This window comes from Battus philenor, unplaced genomic scaffold (genome assembly GCF_028537555.1).
Source record: "Battus philenor isolate CCGP_79_NKW_IND1 unplaced genomic scaffold, ilBatPhil1.0.hap1 SCAF_23, whole genome shotgun sequence".
NCBI lineage: Eukaryota > Metazoa > Arthropoda > Insecta > Lepidoptera > Papilionidae > Battus > Battus philenor.
In genome coordinates, this window is record NW_027181686.1 from 12,817,537 (window position 1) to 12,834,099 (window position 16,563).

The following is a 16,563-nucleotide window of genomic DNA, read 5'->3' on the forward strand; positions in this document are numbered from 1 at the left end:
TGCAGGCTGTTGGCGAAGTATGCAGGAGATGCTTTCGCGAAGATGGAATTATTCATAAGGTTCTGAGGCACTGACGTGGACAGCCAGCGGTCAGTTGGACCCTTTGCGTCTGTTATCACCTCTTCAAGGTGCTTCAAAAGTGTAGCGCCTTCAAACATTGAATTATCAACAATAGTTTTTTTTTTAATAACAGCTCCTTATTATTTAATGTAGATTATAGGTGAGGAAGATATTTTGTGAACATTCGATTATTAAAAATGATCCAAACTTATATCAATGCTTGATTATATAGATGATATTGAACAATTTTTCGATAAAGATTTTTCTATTTATATAAACAGGACCTCACGGCAACTGTCTGTCGCGTGGTGATGCAGTCACACGACACTTACTGGTGTTCGTCACGTATCTGGAATGTAACGCGACGTCCGCGCTGTTGATTTGTTTGACCGCAACGCCTTGCGCGGTCAGCCTGTTGACGAAGTCCTGCACCGCTGCTGCCGGGCCGGCCACCGCGCTGCAACTCACCACGTCGTGGCAAACCACCTCCAACTCCACGGGGCACAGTTCCTTTATCTAACAAATAAGATTAAAGATGTAACGAAATCATCCAGAAATTTAACTGCAACTTTGTATATCCTTTAATTATTATATAGAATCTATAATAAATAATATATAAATGTTGCAAATTATACATATTGTCTGTACATATGTGAATGCACTTTCTTAGGCCACCCTTGATTATCTTCCCCGCCAACTGCTCGGGTGATAGCTCACCTCCGCCCGCTTATCGTTCCTTTAAAAGTACTATTGCAACTATTTGTATTAACTAATTTTATCTACTTGTATACGAGATTACCACGAATGTAATAACTCTTCACAGAATCTCTGAAACTAAAAGCCCTAGAGACTTGAATTTTATTATAAATATTACTTTTGCGAAGTAGGCTACTAAGAACAGTTCATGGGATATTCATTTCGAAAGGGTTTCATTAAAAAACATGATTTCAAACCATAGGTCTTTTATGACCAGAAAATTTGTTTAGGTCTGTTATAGTTACCAAGAATGGACTTTATGAAATTACACCCGCAGAAAGAGGTTCATGCGAAATAAAAGGAACAGCTAGCACATATATAAATAAATCAAACTACCTAACAAAGACCCTGACATGTTAGTTCATACCTTTTTGATGCCTTTGCTGACAATCGCCATAGATCCCTTGACTGTGGTCGCTTCATTGAAGGACACGGCGCAGCAGTACGCGCAGAGGATCGCCTGAGCAGCAGTGAGGCACCCGTCTGCGTAGGCGCACGCGAGCTGCCCGACGCCCTCGCCTGCCAGGCCACCGGTCGTTTAACGACAAACACTTCCCACGGCTGATCTTCAATAACGCGTCATAACGTCTAAGAAACTAACATCTGATCATCCAGGAAGAAAAAAGACTGTTGACGACAAAAGAAACAGACGCAGTCAGACACAGCGACACAGTGCGCTCGCAGGCCGCGCGGCCGCCGAGGCCAGCGGGCTGCGATGTGGACACTGCGGCCCGGCCAGCGCGGCGCCGGACATGTAACGAGATGAGCACATGACCCAGTTCAGGTCATCGGAGAGCGGTGTCGCCTCTTAACCGGTCTCCTCGGTGATGTGTGGTAGAAGCATCTCTCTAGCAGTAGATGCCCTCATGCTAACCTGACACTGATGATAATGGAATGTTGATTGTTTTGAACGTGTAACATAAACACAGGTAATTCAAACTAAATCCTAGCGCATCTTTATTAAGACCTTGCATCAAATACAGAACAAGCACCCCTGCCTACCAACAATATGATCCGGCTCCACGCCGACGCTGCGCAGCACGTCCGTGAGGCCGATCTGAACAGCAACAGCGCCAACGAAGCACGAGGCAAGGGCTCCGACAGAAGTTGCTTTATTCGTGTAGACAATATCTAGCAAATCTATTCCTTTAGATTTCAAAGCGTCGCGGGACCTGCGAATATATCATGTAAATTCTTCCTTTGTTATCTTAAGATTAATTTCATAATCACACGAATCCTGTAAATGATTTATAAAAGAGAAAATCTTTTAGTAGAACACAGAATTATTAGTTAGCGCACACTGGCTCAACCTCCTCGGTGCATCAACAATGCCTCACCGATACAAGAACATTCAATAGAACTACTACTCCTAGAGTTCATTTTATCCACACAGACTGCCATCCTTACCAAAGGAGAATGCTCTCAAACGCGTTCGGCGACAAGCGGAGCGTAACGTACACCGTCTAGTCTGTCACCACAGTGTCGTTCTCCTTGTTTTCAAATGGAATCAATCGTTCAATCACGCTCCTTGATCTTCTTTTACGCTGTTATACTTTTGCAGGACGCATTACTAATACTGGCAAGATCCACGGCGAAACTGTTCCAAGAAGGTTTTTTGCACTGAATTTTGATGACCGGCCTCTATTTCCCTGAGTCCACAGCTATTTATTGACTCACTCCTCGCACAGTGTCAATAATTTCGTGACGTTTATAATTAACATTAAATGATCACTTACTTGGTGATGGAATTTGAAAACACCGTCAAAGCCTTTAGATGATTGGCTACACGTGACCATTGGTCTCCCATTCCTGAATAAACAAACCACACCGGTCTGCGCGCTCGTCCACTGCGCCGGCTGTGTCGGTGTAATGGAATACTTTTCGAAAAACCGTTACCTGAGATAATAATAATAAAATCATATCCAATAAATTATTAAGCAATAAATTCAGAAGTTCAATTATTTGATTCGTTCATAGTTTTGCGCGCACAGGATCACGTGAAATGATCAAATTGAGCTCTCCCGTAATGATCCCTCAAGGCTCCCAAGGCTTAAAGGGTTCCAAAGGAATTCTGATCTGAGAAGAATTTGAACAAATTCATTGTTTTTTTTTTGTGACCATATTTGACCGAAGCTTTAAAAAATCCTCCACAATATAACATACTTTTTTACGGATTTTTATTTAATAAGTAGTTCAATTCCAATTTTAAATTACCCCTTTTAAAGAAAATAAGATAACATAATGGTGAACGTGAGGAACTGACTAAGGAGGATATGACTAAGAATACCTTACCCAGCAGAACATATCCTCTGTGACTGTGGTTGAGGATTCTGGTCGCGTGCACGGCGTGCCACAGGCGCACCACCTCGACGTCGATCGGTTTAGACTCAAGATCGTTCAAGATCTTATCTACGGCCGAGCTGGTGCGACCCGACACGCAGACAAGCCGCGGCAGATCATCCGACGGCAAGCCGTTGTTTACCTGAAGAGCAGTTCGGACAGGTGGAGGGAGAATGTCTGCTCGCTAGCTCACGTCTCTACGTAAGTTATCAAGTTATATTTACCATCAAAAGTTATTGACCCTTCACAGGTCAACGGAATACAAAAAAAAAACAGCACAATTCATAGTAAGCGGCCTGCCTCCAGCGCTATATAATATATACATTATATATATTTGACAGCAAGAGACAGGCATTTTAATTAACTTTGTGGTTGTATTTGGCTTCTGTGTCTCCAAATTTTAATTTTTTTCTCCATGAAGAATCTTCATTATGCCTTAACGAAAATACGAAAAATTTTACAAAAAAACATTTGGCGAACCGTGTATGTTTATTAAAAGTTTTATACATATGTAAACTAAACATGCAATGGGGCTTTGCAATTTCGAACGTTGCCGATAGATGGTGCTAGCGGTCGATTGCCCCGCGCTGTCGTTTGAAACGATTAAAGATAATAAAATAACGATAAGAATCGACGACTCATTAAAGAAAAATCATCATCATACAAATCAGGAATAGTCTTATTCTGTGGTCTTAAACTGTTTGCATTGGGATCTACAGCTTCACCGGGTTTAAAGTAGGAGAGGAGGGAGTATTGGAGACACCTAAACCTCTGCGTAGGGCGCTTAGTGACAAACCTTTGTCCTGGCGTATTTCTCCAATAGCACGTGAGCATTGGCCCCACCGAACCCAAAATTGTTGATAGCATATCTGCCCCGGCCCCACGGCCGCTTGTCCGACACTACTTGCAGGCGGCCTGCCACTAGACCGAGTATCTCTTGCCGCGGGGTCTCGTAGTGCAAGTTTGGCGGGATGTAGCCAGAGTTGTATGCGATGCAAGCCTATTCAAACAATTTTTATTGTATGTTACAATATTACAATAGATTTTTCATTGAAAAAATAACATGTTTAATGATTGCAATCAACAATTGCAATTCGCAAGTTTGACTCCTAAGAGATGGTACATCTTGTGTAATCTGTCCTATGCGCCGCTCTGGTTGCATATTTATTTATTTATTCATATTCTCTTTCTTGAATTAATTGAAGCAATTTTAGGTAAATAAAAAGGCGAAAAGTGAGCCAGTGAGTAAAGAACTGAGTATACCTTGGCAAGGCTGCACATTCCGGAAGCTGCCTCACTGTGACCCATGTTGGATTTGACCGATCCGATCAACACTGGCTCTGTGCGACCGACGGAAAACACTTCGTCGATCGCTTTCAACTCCTCCACGTCTCCGATCTTGGTTCCTGTTCAAAACAGTTTATTTTTTTTAATGGTCTTTGCTGTGATCGAAAAGTAAGTAAAATTGTTATTTAAAACTCCCGGGAAGGCAAGTAATTTTACTCAATTCTTAAGACTGTCTATAACATTTGCCAAGCGTCTGTTTGTCAAAAGTTCCAATCCATATCATTTAGCTCAAGCCAATTTCGAAGGATGTTTTTGTCTCAAACGTGTCAGGTCTCGATTGGTGCTAAGATCGCAACTTCTGGCTGTTCAGTAAACTCATAAGGACAGCTCAGATAAGCCGACACGAACGAGGAGTAAAAAACCGAATCACGGAAGGTCTGAAGGCTGTAGCAAGAAAAAAAACTTTTCCAGACGGGATTACTTTGAAGGGGGCGAAACTGATTCGGAAGAATAAATTAAAAACCACGTCTTACAACTTACATTTTAAAAAACATTACATTTTTTACATTTAAAACTTACATTTTATAAACAAATTTATACAAACACAAACGTCCTTAACATATTATAGCAGTAATAGCAATTTATTAACTGTATTGTTAATTAAAATCAATTACAATTTTTTATTCTATTTAATATCAGCTGTCTCTCGCCCGCTTCGCTTCGGGTGGCTCGCACTGACTTTTGTAGGTGTCACGATATTATTATATACACGAACTTTTCTAAAGTCAAAGTAGCCCAAGTTACTCCTTATCACATCAGCTAGCTGCCAGTATAAGTACCGTCAGAACAAATAGACAGAAGACAAAAATTAAAAATGTAATTTTCATGTATGTACCGTATATTTATACATATTTATGAAAAAAAGGTGTCATTTTAATATTACAAAAAGACACGCCGATTTTATTTATTTATATAGATCTATTTATTCAGCCTTTTTAGATGAATAAACTTTTGAAATTTATAAAATGACATCTGGCGAACTTAGTAAGAAAAATTGAAAGTTTCTTTTTTCACCTGTGCCATGAGCTTCCACGAACTCTACCGTCGAAGGATCGACGCTGCACTCCTTGTAGAACGCGTTGAGCAGCAGGCGCTGGTCCTGGCCTGAGGGGTAGGTGATGCTCTGCTCCTTGTACCCGTCGCAGTTCATCTTTGCGTGAACGATTTTAGCGTACACCCTGAAAGTTGTTGCTTCCGTAGTGAAATCACAATGACTTTTGTCGAACCTGAGACTAGAATTAGACAAGGGTTGACTCTACAAACAACATTCTATAGATGACGATAATGTCATGAAAAGTAACGTGTGTCTGTACGTGTGTGTCAAGGTGCGGCAAGTGACTCGGCACAGACAGCGAGAGAGCGGTCGTCGTGACGAGCTGTGGCGCACTCCTGTTGGTGTGATGATGATAAGGAACATGTTTGATATGATAATATGTGAAACTTCACCCCTATATAAAATCATAAACCCTTGTTTAATACACTTGAAGCTCCTCAAATTTCCATTCTTGTTTATTTACGAAGTAGTTCTGTTTTGTATGCCCGGGCTGGTCAGTTTAAAATCAGACGTTCAGTTAATACAAAGCTACTAATAAGGGTGGTCAATATCTTATCTATAGGAAGAACCAAAACAGCGCTTCTACAAAAATACCTACCAAAGAAGAAAAGCAACCTATATAAGTATTAGATAGAGATAAAATTCGTTTATTCAACATTGGAACTTTTAACAGAACTAAAACTAAACTTATCTATTTACTTTTTAATCAATTCTATTTTTGACTCTCCACTGCCTCGGAAGATGTTATATTTTTGCGAAGAAGAAGCACGAAGAAACTCCACAACAACACATCTTTTGATAGAGTTTAACACATATACACTTTATCGGATATAGCCTAAATGAAAATAATCAAGCGACATCGCTGCCATATTCTTTTCTTCTTTATAAATCTTCGTTTATTATTTCATTAAGTAATTTAAAAGTAGTTTTAAGTATATCGTGATCAATAGATGATTTTATTCAATTGCTGATTTGTTAAAGACGCAATTAAGGTAATGCAATGTGTATAATGTGGTTGCTGTAACATAATTATAATATAATTAGTACAATATAATGTTATGGTGTAAATCTTGATATCATATTTAATTCCAAATTAACAAATATTATATTTGAAAGAAATATATATGGATGTAACCTATATTCAGCAGATAAATGATTTGATTTAAAAGTATTCAGGCGGTACCTCCGCGCGTGCTTCGCCCTCTGCAGCACGCACACGACCACCGCCTCGGAGCGCACGTAGCCGTCGGCGCGCTCGTCGAAGCAGCGGCACCTGCCCTCCTGAGAGGAAACTCCCAGCCTGGGGACGTGCAGTTCCTTTAAGCATTCGGCCCAACTCTACCAACAGCTTTATTATATTTAGCGTAATACACGACGCGGAGCCGACAGAAGAGAAGACGCAAATATTGAAGAGTAGGAGTCAACGCTTTGCTGTAAAGGAGATAAAGAACGCGTCCGAAATGTGATTCTCCTTCGTCTTAACGGTGCGCTCTCAGCGAAGCAGGCAGGGTCACGGCGCTCGCTCAGCCATTTCCGAACAACGGACCGGACAGTAATAGTGTAGGAGGAAGAGAGGTAACAGTGGCCTTGACGTATGTGACCCTAAACGTGATGCAAAAGACAAGAACTCTTGCTAAATTTCCTTAAGAAACAGATGTCAATATGTGATAATCAAAACTTCTCTACTTAACAACGGAAGAAATGGCCGAGCACGTCGGCGATGAAGATGACAACCGAAGTTCGATCGAAGATGTATTCACGCATGAACAGATGTTATATACAGTTCACACGTGTCTTACGCAACGGCAGCGAACACATCTCTTATGGCCTCTGAATTCAAATCGGGGTTCAAATTTGAAATGGAATGCCCTAGAATAATTTTACATACAAAGTATTGTGGCCGTGGGGAACGTGATCGCTGCAATTGTTGATTTGTATTCCTTTCAAAGGGTCAACTGACGGCGCAAGGGATTCAGCTTCACTTCTTCTTTAGAGTCTTTGACGAACATTTCTACTTTCGCTACTCGGCACAATAACAAGTTCTGTGCGGGGCTGGATTACTTGAAAAGGTCACGCAAAGGTGCCAAATGAATGCGTCTCCTAGTATCTCGGGCCATTAATTGCATATCTTCTTACATCACTCATCAGCATCGTATTTTTTTTTATTGGTCCCCGCTGTTGGGGACCACTCGTTCCCCTATCTCGTGTGGGACAGGGACTTTTTATTTCTAGTAATTTATTCATATTTTTTATTATTATCATTCTTCTCTTTCATATATCATCTTATCTGTCGTATTGTTTTTTTCATTCTACAATTTTCCCAGTCTTTCTCATTCATTCCATTAGCCATACATCCATCCTCAACAACTACATTCTAGATTTCCCTACTATTTTATTTTGCAACATTATTTATTATTCAAATATTTAACATGTATTTTCTTTGTAATTATCATCTTATATTATACTATTTATAACACTATTTTTGGAACTACTATATCCCTTTTATTTCTATATTTTAGTGTTCGTTTTATTTTTACCTATTGCATTTATTACCACCTTCCTGCAGGAACTGAGGAAGCATTCTCTCTCCCCTTCGTCTTGCATGATGGCCGAGATATTCCTTTCCTCTATCTTTTTGCCCATCCGGCATTCGGAATCTGCGCGCAGTCTTCCGAACGCCGGACATTTGGCCACAAGGTGGACCACGGTCTGGCCCACGCCCGGTTCACAAAAGCACGAGGGGTCCTCCTTGAGCTTGAACCTGTGAAGGTACTCAGAGAACCCCCCGTGCCCCGTGAAGAGCTGGGCCGAGACCGCGTCCACCTCGATACTGCGGAGCACGCGGTAGGCTGAAATGGTGTCCGGGAAAAATATCCTCGTCACTGAAGCCGTCGTTCCTTCCATATACCTCCTGTTCCATTCGTCGAGCGACTCCAGTCTCAGTTGTCGCTTGACGAATGAAACGGGGCATCTCTCATATTCAGGTCTTTTTTTGCTCTTTAGGGCCGCATCCTTGGCCAACTGATCCGCCCTCTCATTCCCTTCCATCCCCGCGTGCGCTTTCACCCAGTATAGTCTTATATTCTTCCCATTTTCTCTCGCTTTCATAATATTCTCTTTCACTCTTAACGCCAAAGGATGGAGGGTGTCCGATCTTGCCACAGTTTCGAGGACGGACCGCGAGCAGCATCGTATTAAATGTAATTGTTTTGTTCTAGTTGTTGTTACCTCACGAACTGCATGGTGAGCATGGGGTTGAGACACAGGTTGGCGCCGGCGACGATGGCCGCGTCGCACTCGCCGTCCGCTATGGCCCGGTAGCCGCGCTGCACCGCCGACAGCGCGCTGGAGCAGGCCGTGTCCGCGGCGTACGCCGGCCCCGTCAGCCCCAGCCAGCGCGAGATGCGCGCCGCCATCGCCCCGCGGGAGCACCTGCCGCGCGAGAACCGTGTCCACGTAGCACCGACAACTTACGTGCATATTGTAATGAATTCAAATTTAAAAATTATTAAGTAGACCTTTGAATCGCCAACTATTTTAACATTATAAGCAGTACGCGATCACAGACTCGAAATGATCATCCGCTGTAAACAGCCGGATGAAAAATCAACAAATGCTCTTTTTAAATTAAATTCAACAATGTACATTACGTACGTAGGTGTTCGTCATAATATTATCTATGTATGAGTCAACAAACCAAGCTCTACACGTTTCGAGCGAATAAAAACAATGCGCGTTGTTATCGACCACAGAGCAGACACAACACTTTATAAACCACTCCTCTGGAGTAGATACGAAGTGTAAACTTCTCCCTTCCACCGAATGTATCCAAAGCGATGCCGTGGTGCTTGTCTTGCCTGGATGAATGGAAGGCACTATGCAACACCCCGAGCCTCCTTCTGGCCGGCGCGGCGCTGGCAGTCCGACATTGTGTGCTTACCCGTTCACCCCGTGGTAGTTGTTCTCCAGCTTGTCGTGGAAGAGAAGTCGATCGCTCTCCGTGAAGCAGATGGCGACGATCACTGCTGCGCGGGCGCCGCGCATCTCCCCGGGGCTGATGCCTGTAGCGACACACAACCCTTAACCAATGCAAACATTTACCTTGGAACGTTCCTGTGCAACATGCGACACTATGTCGGTGCAGTCCGGGCAGGTGAGAGTCAGTAACTTGCCAGAGCTCGCCTCCTCCTTAGTTCCTCTGCGATATTGTGTTTCATCATTCATGAGCAGTTTGTATTGCCATAAATATGATCTCAATTACCTTCTTTCTTTTTATTTATTTAACTTAGGATCACCAACATGACGTTTGAAATTTATATATATTTATAAATTTATAATTTAATTATCAGTATGTAAATACGAAAGACAAATGCCAATTCGTAATGTAAATGTTGCAATAGTATAAGGCGACCGCCGCATTCAGATTACAATAACGAAGTTATATCACACGGGGACGAATGTTGATTCTAAAACGTTACTGGTTTCAGAAAGGATCAATAACACTAATTTTAATGAGGAACTTGACTTATACACTATGAATCAAGAACGCGGAGATCCGTAGTCGAACGAAAACATTCCACATAGCCCAGCGCATAGAAAGTAGTATCACAGAACAGAACAGATGGACGCTGGGGCCTTAAGTTTCTGGAGTGAAGACCACGAACCAGCGAGCGCAACATAGAGCGTCCACCCATGACGTGGACAGGCGACACTGTTGTGATCATCCGAAGTCGCTGGAGGCAAGACGCTCCCAACTGGTCCTACTGAATGAGCGACAGAAGAAGAATTAAACATTGACTTAAGAAAGCGAGCTCGAGGACGTCTTATCATCATACTCGTATCAGCCGATGTCCGGTCTTGCGCCGCCCGCACCCAACGACTTCCTGCCACCTTCACTATGTGGTCGCCACTCCAGGAGGCGCTCAGACCAGATTAATTTACCATCACTTTAGCTTGTGATCTCCAATAAATTACTTATTACACGGCAAGTCGCTGGTGAAACCGGTGAACTTAATCAGCTGGGGTACCACTTCGAAGGGACCTCAGAACTCTTCGTTGGAGCTCGCGCTGTACCTGCGTCGATGAGCGCTTCGTAGCATCTCTCCAGCAGCAGCCTGCTCGCGGGGTTCATGGCATGCGCCTCCCTGTAGTCGATGCCGAAGAACGAGGCATCGAACTTATTGAGGTTGTTGAGCGTGCCGGCGCGCCGCGGGTTCTCCGTCCCGAACTTCTTCCAGCGCCGCTCCTCTGACGACACCAGCTCCACCTGCGTCACACGACGACTCCACGTTTATCAAAATACAAGACGCACACTAAAAAGGACAAAAGCTACGGATAGACCACGGAGGTGTAATTACATATTGATTATGCGTGCACCTTCGATAATTAGATGATAATTATTTTAAATAAAATTCAAATTCAAGTAGCCGTTCACACGCGCTTATAAATCGTCAATTATTTGTAAAATTATAAATAGCAAATTGCCACCGGCACGGAATGCTGAGCTACGGAGAGGAGCAATGTTTAATGAGGAAAATAATATCAACCATTTAAGTGAATCAATTCACATTTCAACCAACTAAAAACTATTGAATGCTGTAAAAAAAATTATTTAATATTATCATTTTGATTTTAGGCTTACAACTGAACTGACTGAATGCAACTGAAGGTCTAAGATATCTTGTGGGACTTCATCATACACGTGCACTCAGGCCCGTGAAGGATTTGTTAAGTTTTTCAAGACCTGTGAAAAATCTATATGAGTTTATTTCTCGTATTTTCCACATCTAACAAAGTTTGTTCAAAACGAATCTAAAAATCCACAAGAGATCTTCAATACTTGAGCAATACGTTCGACCCATTACATATGAACCTAAAACTTCGGTTACCATCAAACAAGCTGAAGGTTGCTCAAATGGCAACAAAAAGGTAGATGTTGGAAGTTACTACGTAACTGACAGTAAATTTAGGGGCTTAGAAATCACAGCTATCAACCTTAGAGCGGGAAGAATTTCCTTGTGCACGCGCCGGCTCATACGTAGACCATGGGACCAGAAAAGATCACGGGGAAATCCAATAAAGTGTAAAAGGGATTACATCAAGGTGGTGAGCAAAAGTGAAGTTAAATAAATAATTTCGACAATAAATTTACAGTCGAAGGCCGAAAAACAAAATCTAATGATATATGGTATAGGTATGTCAATATAGATTCCACAACAACTACTTTGTTTATACAACTGGCACGCGGGTCAACTGAACGGTGCGACCTTGCGATGCGCCGGGCTCCGAAGTGATTGATTTATAAAAATATAATTTACTGATCGCATCGCAGCGAACCGAGCTATTACTCGGCCGCCGCGACGAGGCGCTTCTTAAATCTCACTACCAACACTCTATGGAAGCGCAAAACAGACTTGTAATATATTCCATTCGATAACTAACAGGTCTGGTTGGAAACGAGGTCGGATCATTTATCACAGGGGATGCCAACTCGGTCATACAATATATTAGTGTTGCTGGAATGTCATGCGCAACTTCTTCCAACGCTGAAGCCGTGCGAAGTGGCAGTAGTGATATTAAGCAGGCAACAGCAACCGACCAAGAAGGTCAACCATCTCGGGCGCCCTTGTGTCGGAATGCTAAGCGGAGTGTTGGCGACGAGCGAGGTCTCAAGGCGCGGTCCTCTTGCCCACGCGTCCACCGGAGCGATCCAAGAGCTCGGCGATCCAGTTAAATATTAGTACGTAACGACACGAGACGAGGTGAATTGTGCACAAACCAGAAACATTCAGCTCCATTGAAACTGCGCGCTGTTTGCTATGAACTCATAAATTGATATTGTTGTTAAACAGCTGCATCGGCTGGTGCTCATTAATGAATAAATAAAAAAATGCACCAGGACTAGAACTGCCTGCCGCGTCTCGCAACCTCAACCGTGTCGTCAGTTCACTTCCTGCTTCGCCGCTACAGAACCTTGGACAATAATGACGCAGCACTTACTGCGTAGCGCGCGACAGAGCGAGCCACAAATAATGGACTGTTGAACGGACACATTGCTTTAATTTCCAAGAGTTGATTGAATTGAAAATAGAATGAACACGTCACATCAAAGAAAAACGTCGCTGTCAAGTTCCTTAAGGTAGAGAGAGTGCCTCCCGATCCGATTGTGTCCAACGATGGACTATTCAAGTGCTGTCCTTCACTGAATCATCTCTCAGTTTGAGCTTCGGTAAAAAAGGTGACGCGAAGACGTCAATCTTTGTATGAACACGCAAACCTTATTGAAGAGCTGTTCGCCAAAGTGCGCGACGGAGTCCGTGTCCGGGAAGTGACCGGCGACTCCGGAGATGACCACATCGCCGTCAACCTCGGCGACAGCCCCGCGCGAACCGCTCGCGTCTGAAGATTGTGGCGCCATAATCTGCAGGAATAATCACGTGTCGTAAAACATATTTCTTTCAATAGATCAATTGTTTGCTTGATAAACTGTGTGCACTCCTTGTTAAGATCGTCAAAAGACGCTGGAGTGAGGCCGCCTCCAGCCGTCGGGAATGTATATGTGTGAGCTATGTTCAGCAATGGATGATTTACTGATGAAATGACGGTGATGATATACTCTTATATTGCCCTAGGGAGAGTTGGCAAAATCCTCCTACGTTATAACGCTAAGGAAAAGCTCCGGTAAATCCCACGGAATGCGCTGGCGTCTACAAATTCGGTGGACCAAAGGACCTACTTCAAAATTAACTGCATCTATGAAATCGCGAGCTCGTCTTCTGAAATCGTTCCCGCAGCGCGTGCGCAGCTACGGCTATATGCACGCAGGATGAAAGTAGTACTGAGGTGTCAGGGGCCGCCCGCCCCCGCGGCAATACTCACCATTACGACAGTCCGGCCAACACTCGCATGTTGCGGGCTCCCGGGTATATATACCGTTAGTTTTTAATATTCATGAAATGCGATTACGTATTAATCATAAACACATGTGTTGTATGTAAATCGGGCAGCGTTTTTAATTCAGTGGATGACGGCGGAATTTTGTTCCTTTTTTTATTTGAATATATTTTATTTAACATTAAAAAGTAAACTCAGACTATTAAAAAAATAGTCAATAAAAGGTATACGATTTGTATTAAAAGGTATACAATTAGGCTGTGCCCTAAAACCAAAAACTTTGAGTGAGGAGTTTATTTATATAAATACTATACTTTTAATAATAATATAAATAATACAAACATATTAGGTTGTTAATATCGTAAGGTTTAATGTTAGGTTAGGTTAGGTAGGTAGGTTTAAGGTTAGGCGGATGAAGTTTTGGCACCTTCATATGGCAGCAATTGTGGGCGTCTGTTTACTACTAGCAAAGCTTTTCGTAACCTAACAACAACAACAGAGAAGGATTTACTCATAAATACAGTACAATGTACAGACATCTCCAATTTTAAGTTCTCCGAGCGACTTACCATATGACTCCTGTGAAAAAGGTATCTATATTTATGGTAAAAGAGTCTAAGAGGGTTGAATGATGTGCAACAGAGAAGGAAAACTGTGTGTGAAAACGAGTACTGGCGCGAAGTCCTGCAGGTAACAACTTAAGGTTAGTACAAAATTGAAACATGATCACATTTGCACGTGTTAACATGAATCTAATACAAATGTTCTGAAGGCACACAAGGCCGGCAATGAGTAGTAGCAAGGATATGAAAGATAAAGGATTCGCAAGGAGCCTGCTGATGCAAACACCTAACGATTCATATGTTGAAGCAGAAGTCCCCATGTGAGCGATTTGTCCAAAAGCAATCCAAGTTTTTGCACTGTTGCTATATGAGGTGTATGTTCCCACAAATTGCACAAGCCTTTGCGACCAATGTATGCCTGTTAACTTAAAATGTGTGGTGAAGCTGATGTTCAAAATACATTCCGTCTCTGTCTACACGTTTGGCGCTTCTTTCAAGTAACTCATGCGTATAGTACTAGAGAAACTGTTTGTCTTTTGCTGCAAACTATTTATTAACTTCCTAGAAATGGCTGACATTTTTAAATTGCAAGTGCGTGCCCCAATGATGGAGTTACTTCAGAAGTACAAAGTTCTCTGTCCCAAGCGAAGTAATGTTCTCATATTTTTGTACCTGAGTGATGCTTGTATACTATTAAACTGATATAAATACTCATTGTTATTCAAGTTAAAAGATAATACATTTGAAGAGATTATTTGTCTGAAAAAGTGCAATGGGTTATTTAATTTAAATGACTGTAGAAACTCCTCCAGCCTTCGGTGAAGGCAGTCCGTTCGTCACACTGAAATTAACAAAAACATTATAACCAAGGGTTCCCACAGCGGCGCGGCGATGAGAGGCACGTGTGGCGAATCATGTGACAAACGATAGTCCTCACTTCGCTCAGGTGTGCCGTCGGTCGGAACTCGCGGACCAAGGCTTGCGTCATTGTTTGTAGCTTACAGAGCAGTAGCTATATAGAAGCGAAGAGGTAGTCAAGTGTCGCCAGGTCTGGGAAATACGGCAGGTAAAGCCAGATGTTTCGTTCAAGCAATTTTAAAGTATTTTTCACTGGTTTCATTGAGCCAGAATCCATTTGACTTTCATTTAATGCGCTGTTTCAATTGATCATTTCAGGACCGCGACTTTCGGTTTGCAGATAGAATAGAGAAGGGTGATGTCGCCTCGTTGGTAAGTCAAGAGGGAAGTCGCTAGACCTTCCTGGAGTGCCGCAGGAAGGCGATAGGAGAGAATATAAAAAGAAACAAATAAATTCGATAAGCAATAAATAAATAAAAGAAGGAAAAGTAAAATAAAAAAAGGGTGATATACTTATTAAGGAAGTAAAATAAGAATTGAAGGTACAAAATGTAAAAAGTAAGAAAATAAACCAAAAGTAAAAATAAAGAATAAACTGAAATTGTAACCTGGAATATTCTGGTGGTATAGCAATGGAAACAATCCGAAGTATGAAAGGAAAACAAGATTTGCAAAGGAATGCAAACAAAGATGACGGATAATAGAGGAATAAATGGAAGACATTGGGATATATGAATGGGTGACGAAACAAAGGCATGTGAAAAAATTATTATAGTCTTGGGATTCTTTTTAGGTCCGGCAAGTCTTGTAGGTAATGACAACACGAAGTCCAAAGTGGAAGCGTGTACGGCTTAGCCCTGTACAGGTTCTTATAACTATGACCACAATATGATCACAAGGTGGCAAGTACAGTAGAGCGCTCTCTTTCGCGCGACGTAAGCGTGGAGCGTGCTCGCGTGGGCTTCCCCCGTGCGCCGCGCCGACGACGACGTGATCTAGCTCCTGCGCGGTAAACAAAACGTTCGTATCCACTCACGATTGTCAAAAAATAATCCTTTATTTGCGGTAGCGTTTTGTTGCAACAATTGCATCAAGGAACTCCTGCATTTGCTCGTCCTCCCATTTTATTGAGTGAGCGTGAGTACTCGCTGTCTTGCCTTGAAATCTAAAATCTACATTGTCGAAACCATGTGTCACGTGTTCTTATTAACGTAGGGTTTTTATCAAATGTTGCTATCAGTGAACGATGACTTTCAACAGCGTTTTCCTTGTAATAGCATATTGCAGCTGCGCGCCGCAGCTGTTCTTTTTCCGATACAGAACTCAGCATGATCTCTAAATTATATAACAAAGCTAGTTTTTTACAAACTAAAGTTTAAGGTTTTATGTCGAACAAACAAAATGGCATAATAGATTTTAGGTCCAGAATTTGAGGTGGATTATTCTATTCGCATATCTTAAAACAACACCGGTGGAGAGTTACTAGCTGGTTACACTGCCACCCTGCCGGGAGGAGTCGCCGGGCTGCAGTCGCCGGTGCGTGCGGCACTGCATCGCGCGCGGACACCAATATCTATTCAGCTACAATGTCTTCGGAGGAAACGATCACACCTCTCTCCGAAAACCGAGTAGATATCAATTAGTCCATACAACACGCCAGGCGCCGCGTCTGATGTACATTTTTTTTTATTT

At 42.4% G+C, this 16,563-nt stretch overlaps 2 protein-coding genes across 2 annotated transcripts; both read right to left on the reverse strand.

Moving 5' to 3' along the window:
- Positions 1 to 345: 345 nt before the first annotated feature.
- Positions 346 to 9,781, reverse strand: LOC137924412 (fatty acid synthase-like). Its single transcript, XM_068767811.1, has 12 exons — positions 9,667 to 9,781; positions 9,498 to 9,618; positions 8,786 to 8,989; positions 6,741 to 6,857; positions 5,518 to 5,735; positions 4,420 to 4,562; positions 3,953 to 4,156; positions 3,109 to 3,298; positions 2,553 to 2,712; positions 1,819 to 1,988; positions 1,184 to 1,335; positions 346 to 576 (listed from the first exon to the last, which is right to left on the reverse strand). The coding sequence occupies exons 1-12, from the start codon at positions 9,779 to 9,781 to the stop codon at positions 346 to 348; spliced, it is 2,025 nt and encodes a 674-aa protein (XP_068623912.1).
- Positions 9,782 to 10,571: 790 nt separating this feature from the next.
- On the reverse strand, positions 10,572 to 15,001 carry LOC137924413 (fatty acid synthase-like). Its single transcript, XM_068767812.1, has 3 exons — positions 14,951 to 15,001; positions 12,834 to 12,977; positions 10,572 to 10,823 (listed from the first exon to the last, which is right to left on the reverse strand). Exons 1-3 carry the CDS (start codon positions 14,999 to 15,001, stop codon positions 10,572 to 10,574), a joined length of 447 nt encoding a protein of 148 aa, XP_068623913.1.
- Between the last annotated feature and the right edge of the window lie 1,562 nt (positions 15,002 to 16,563).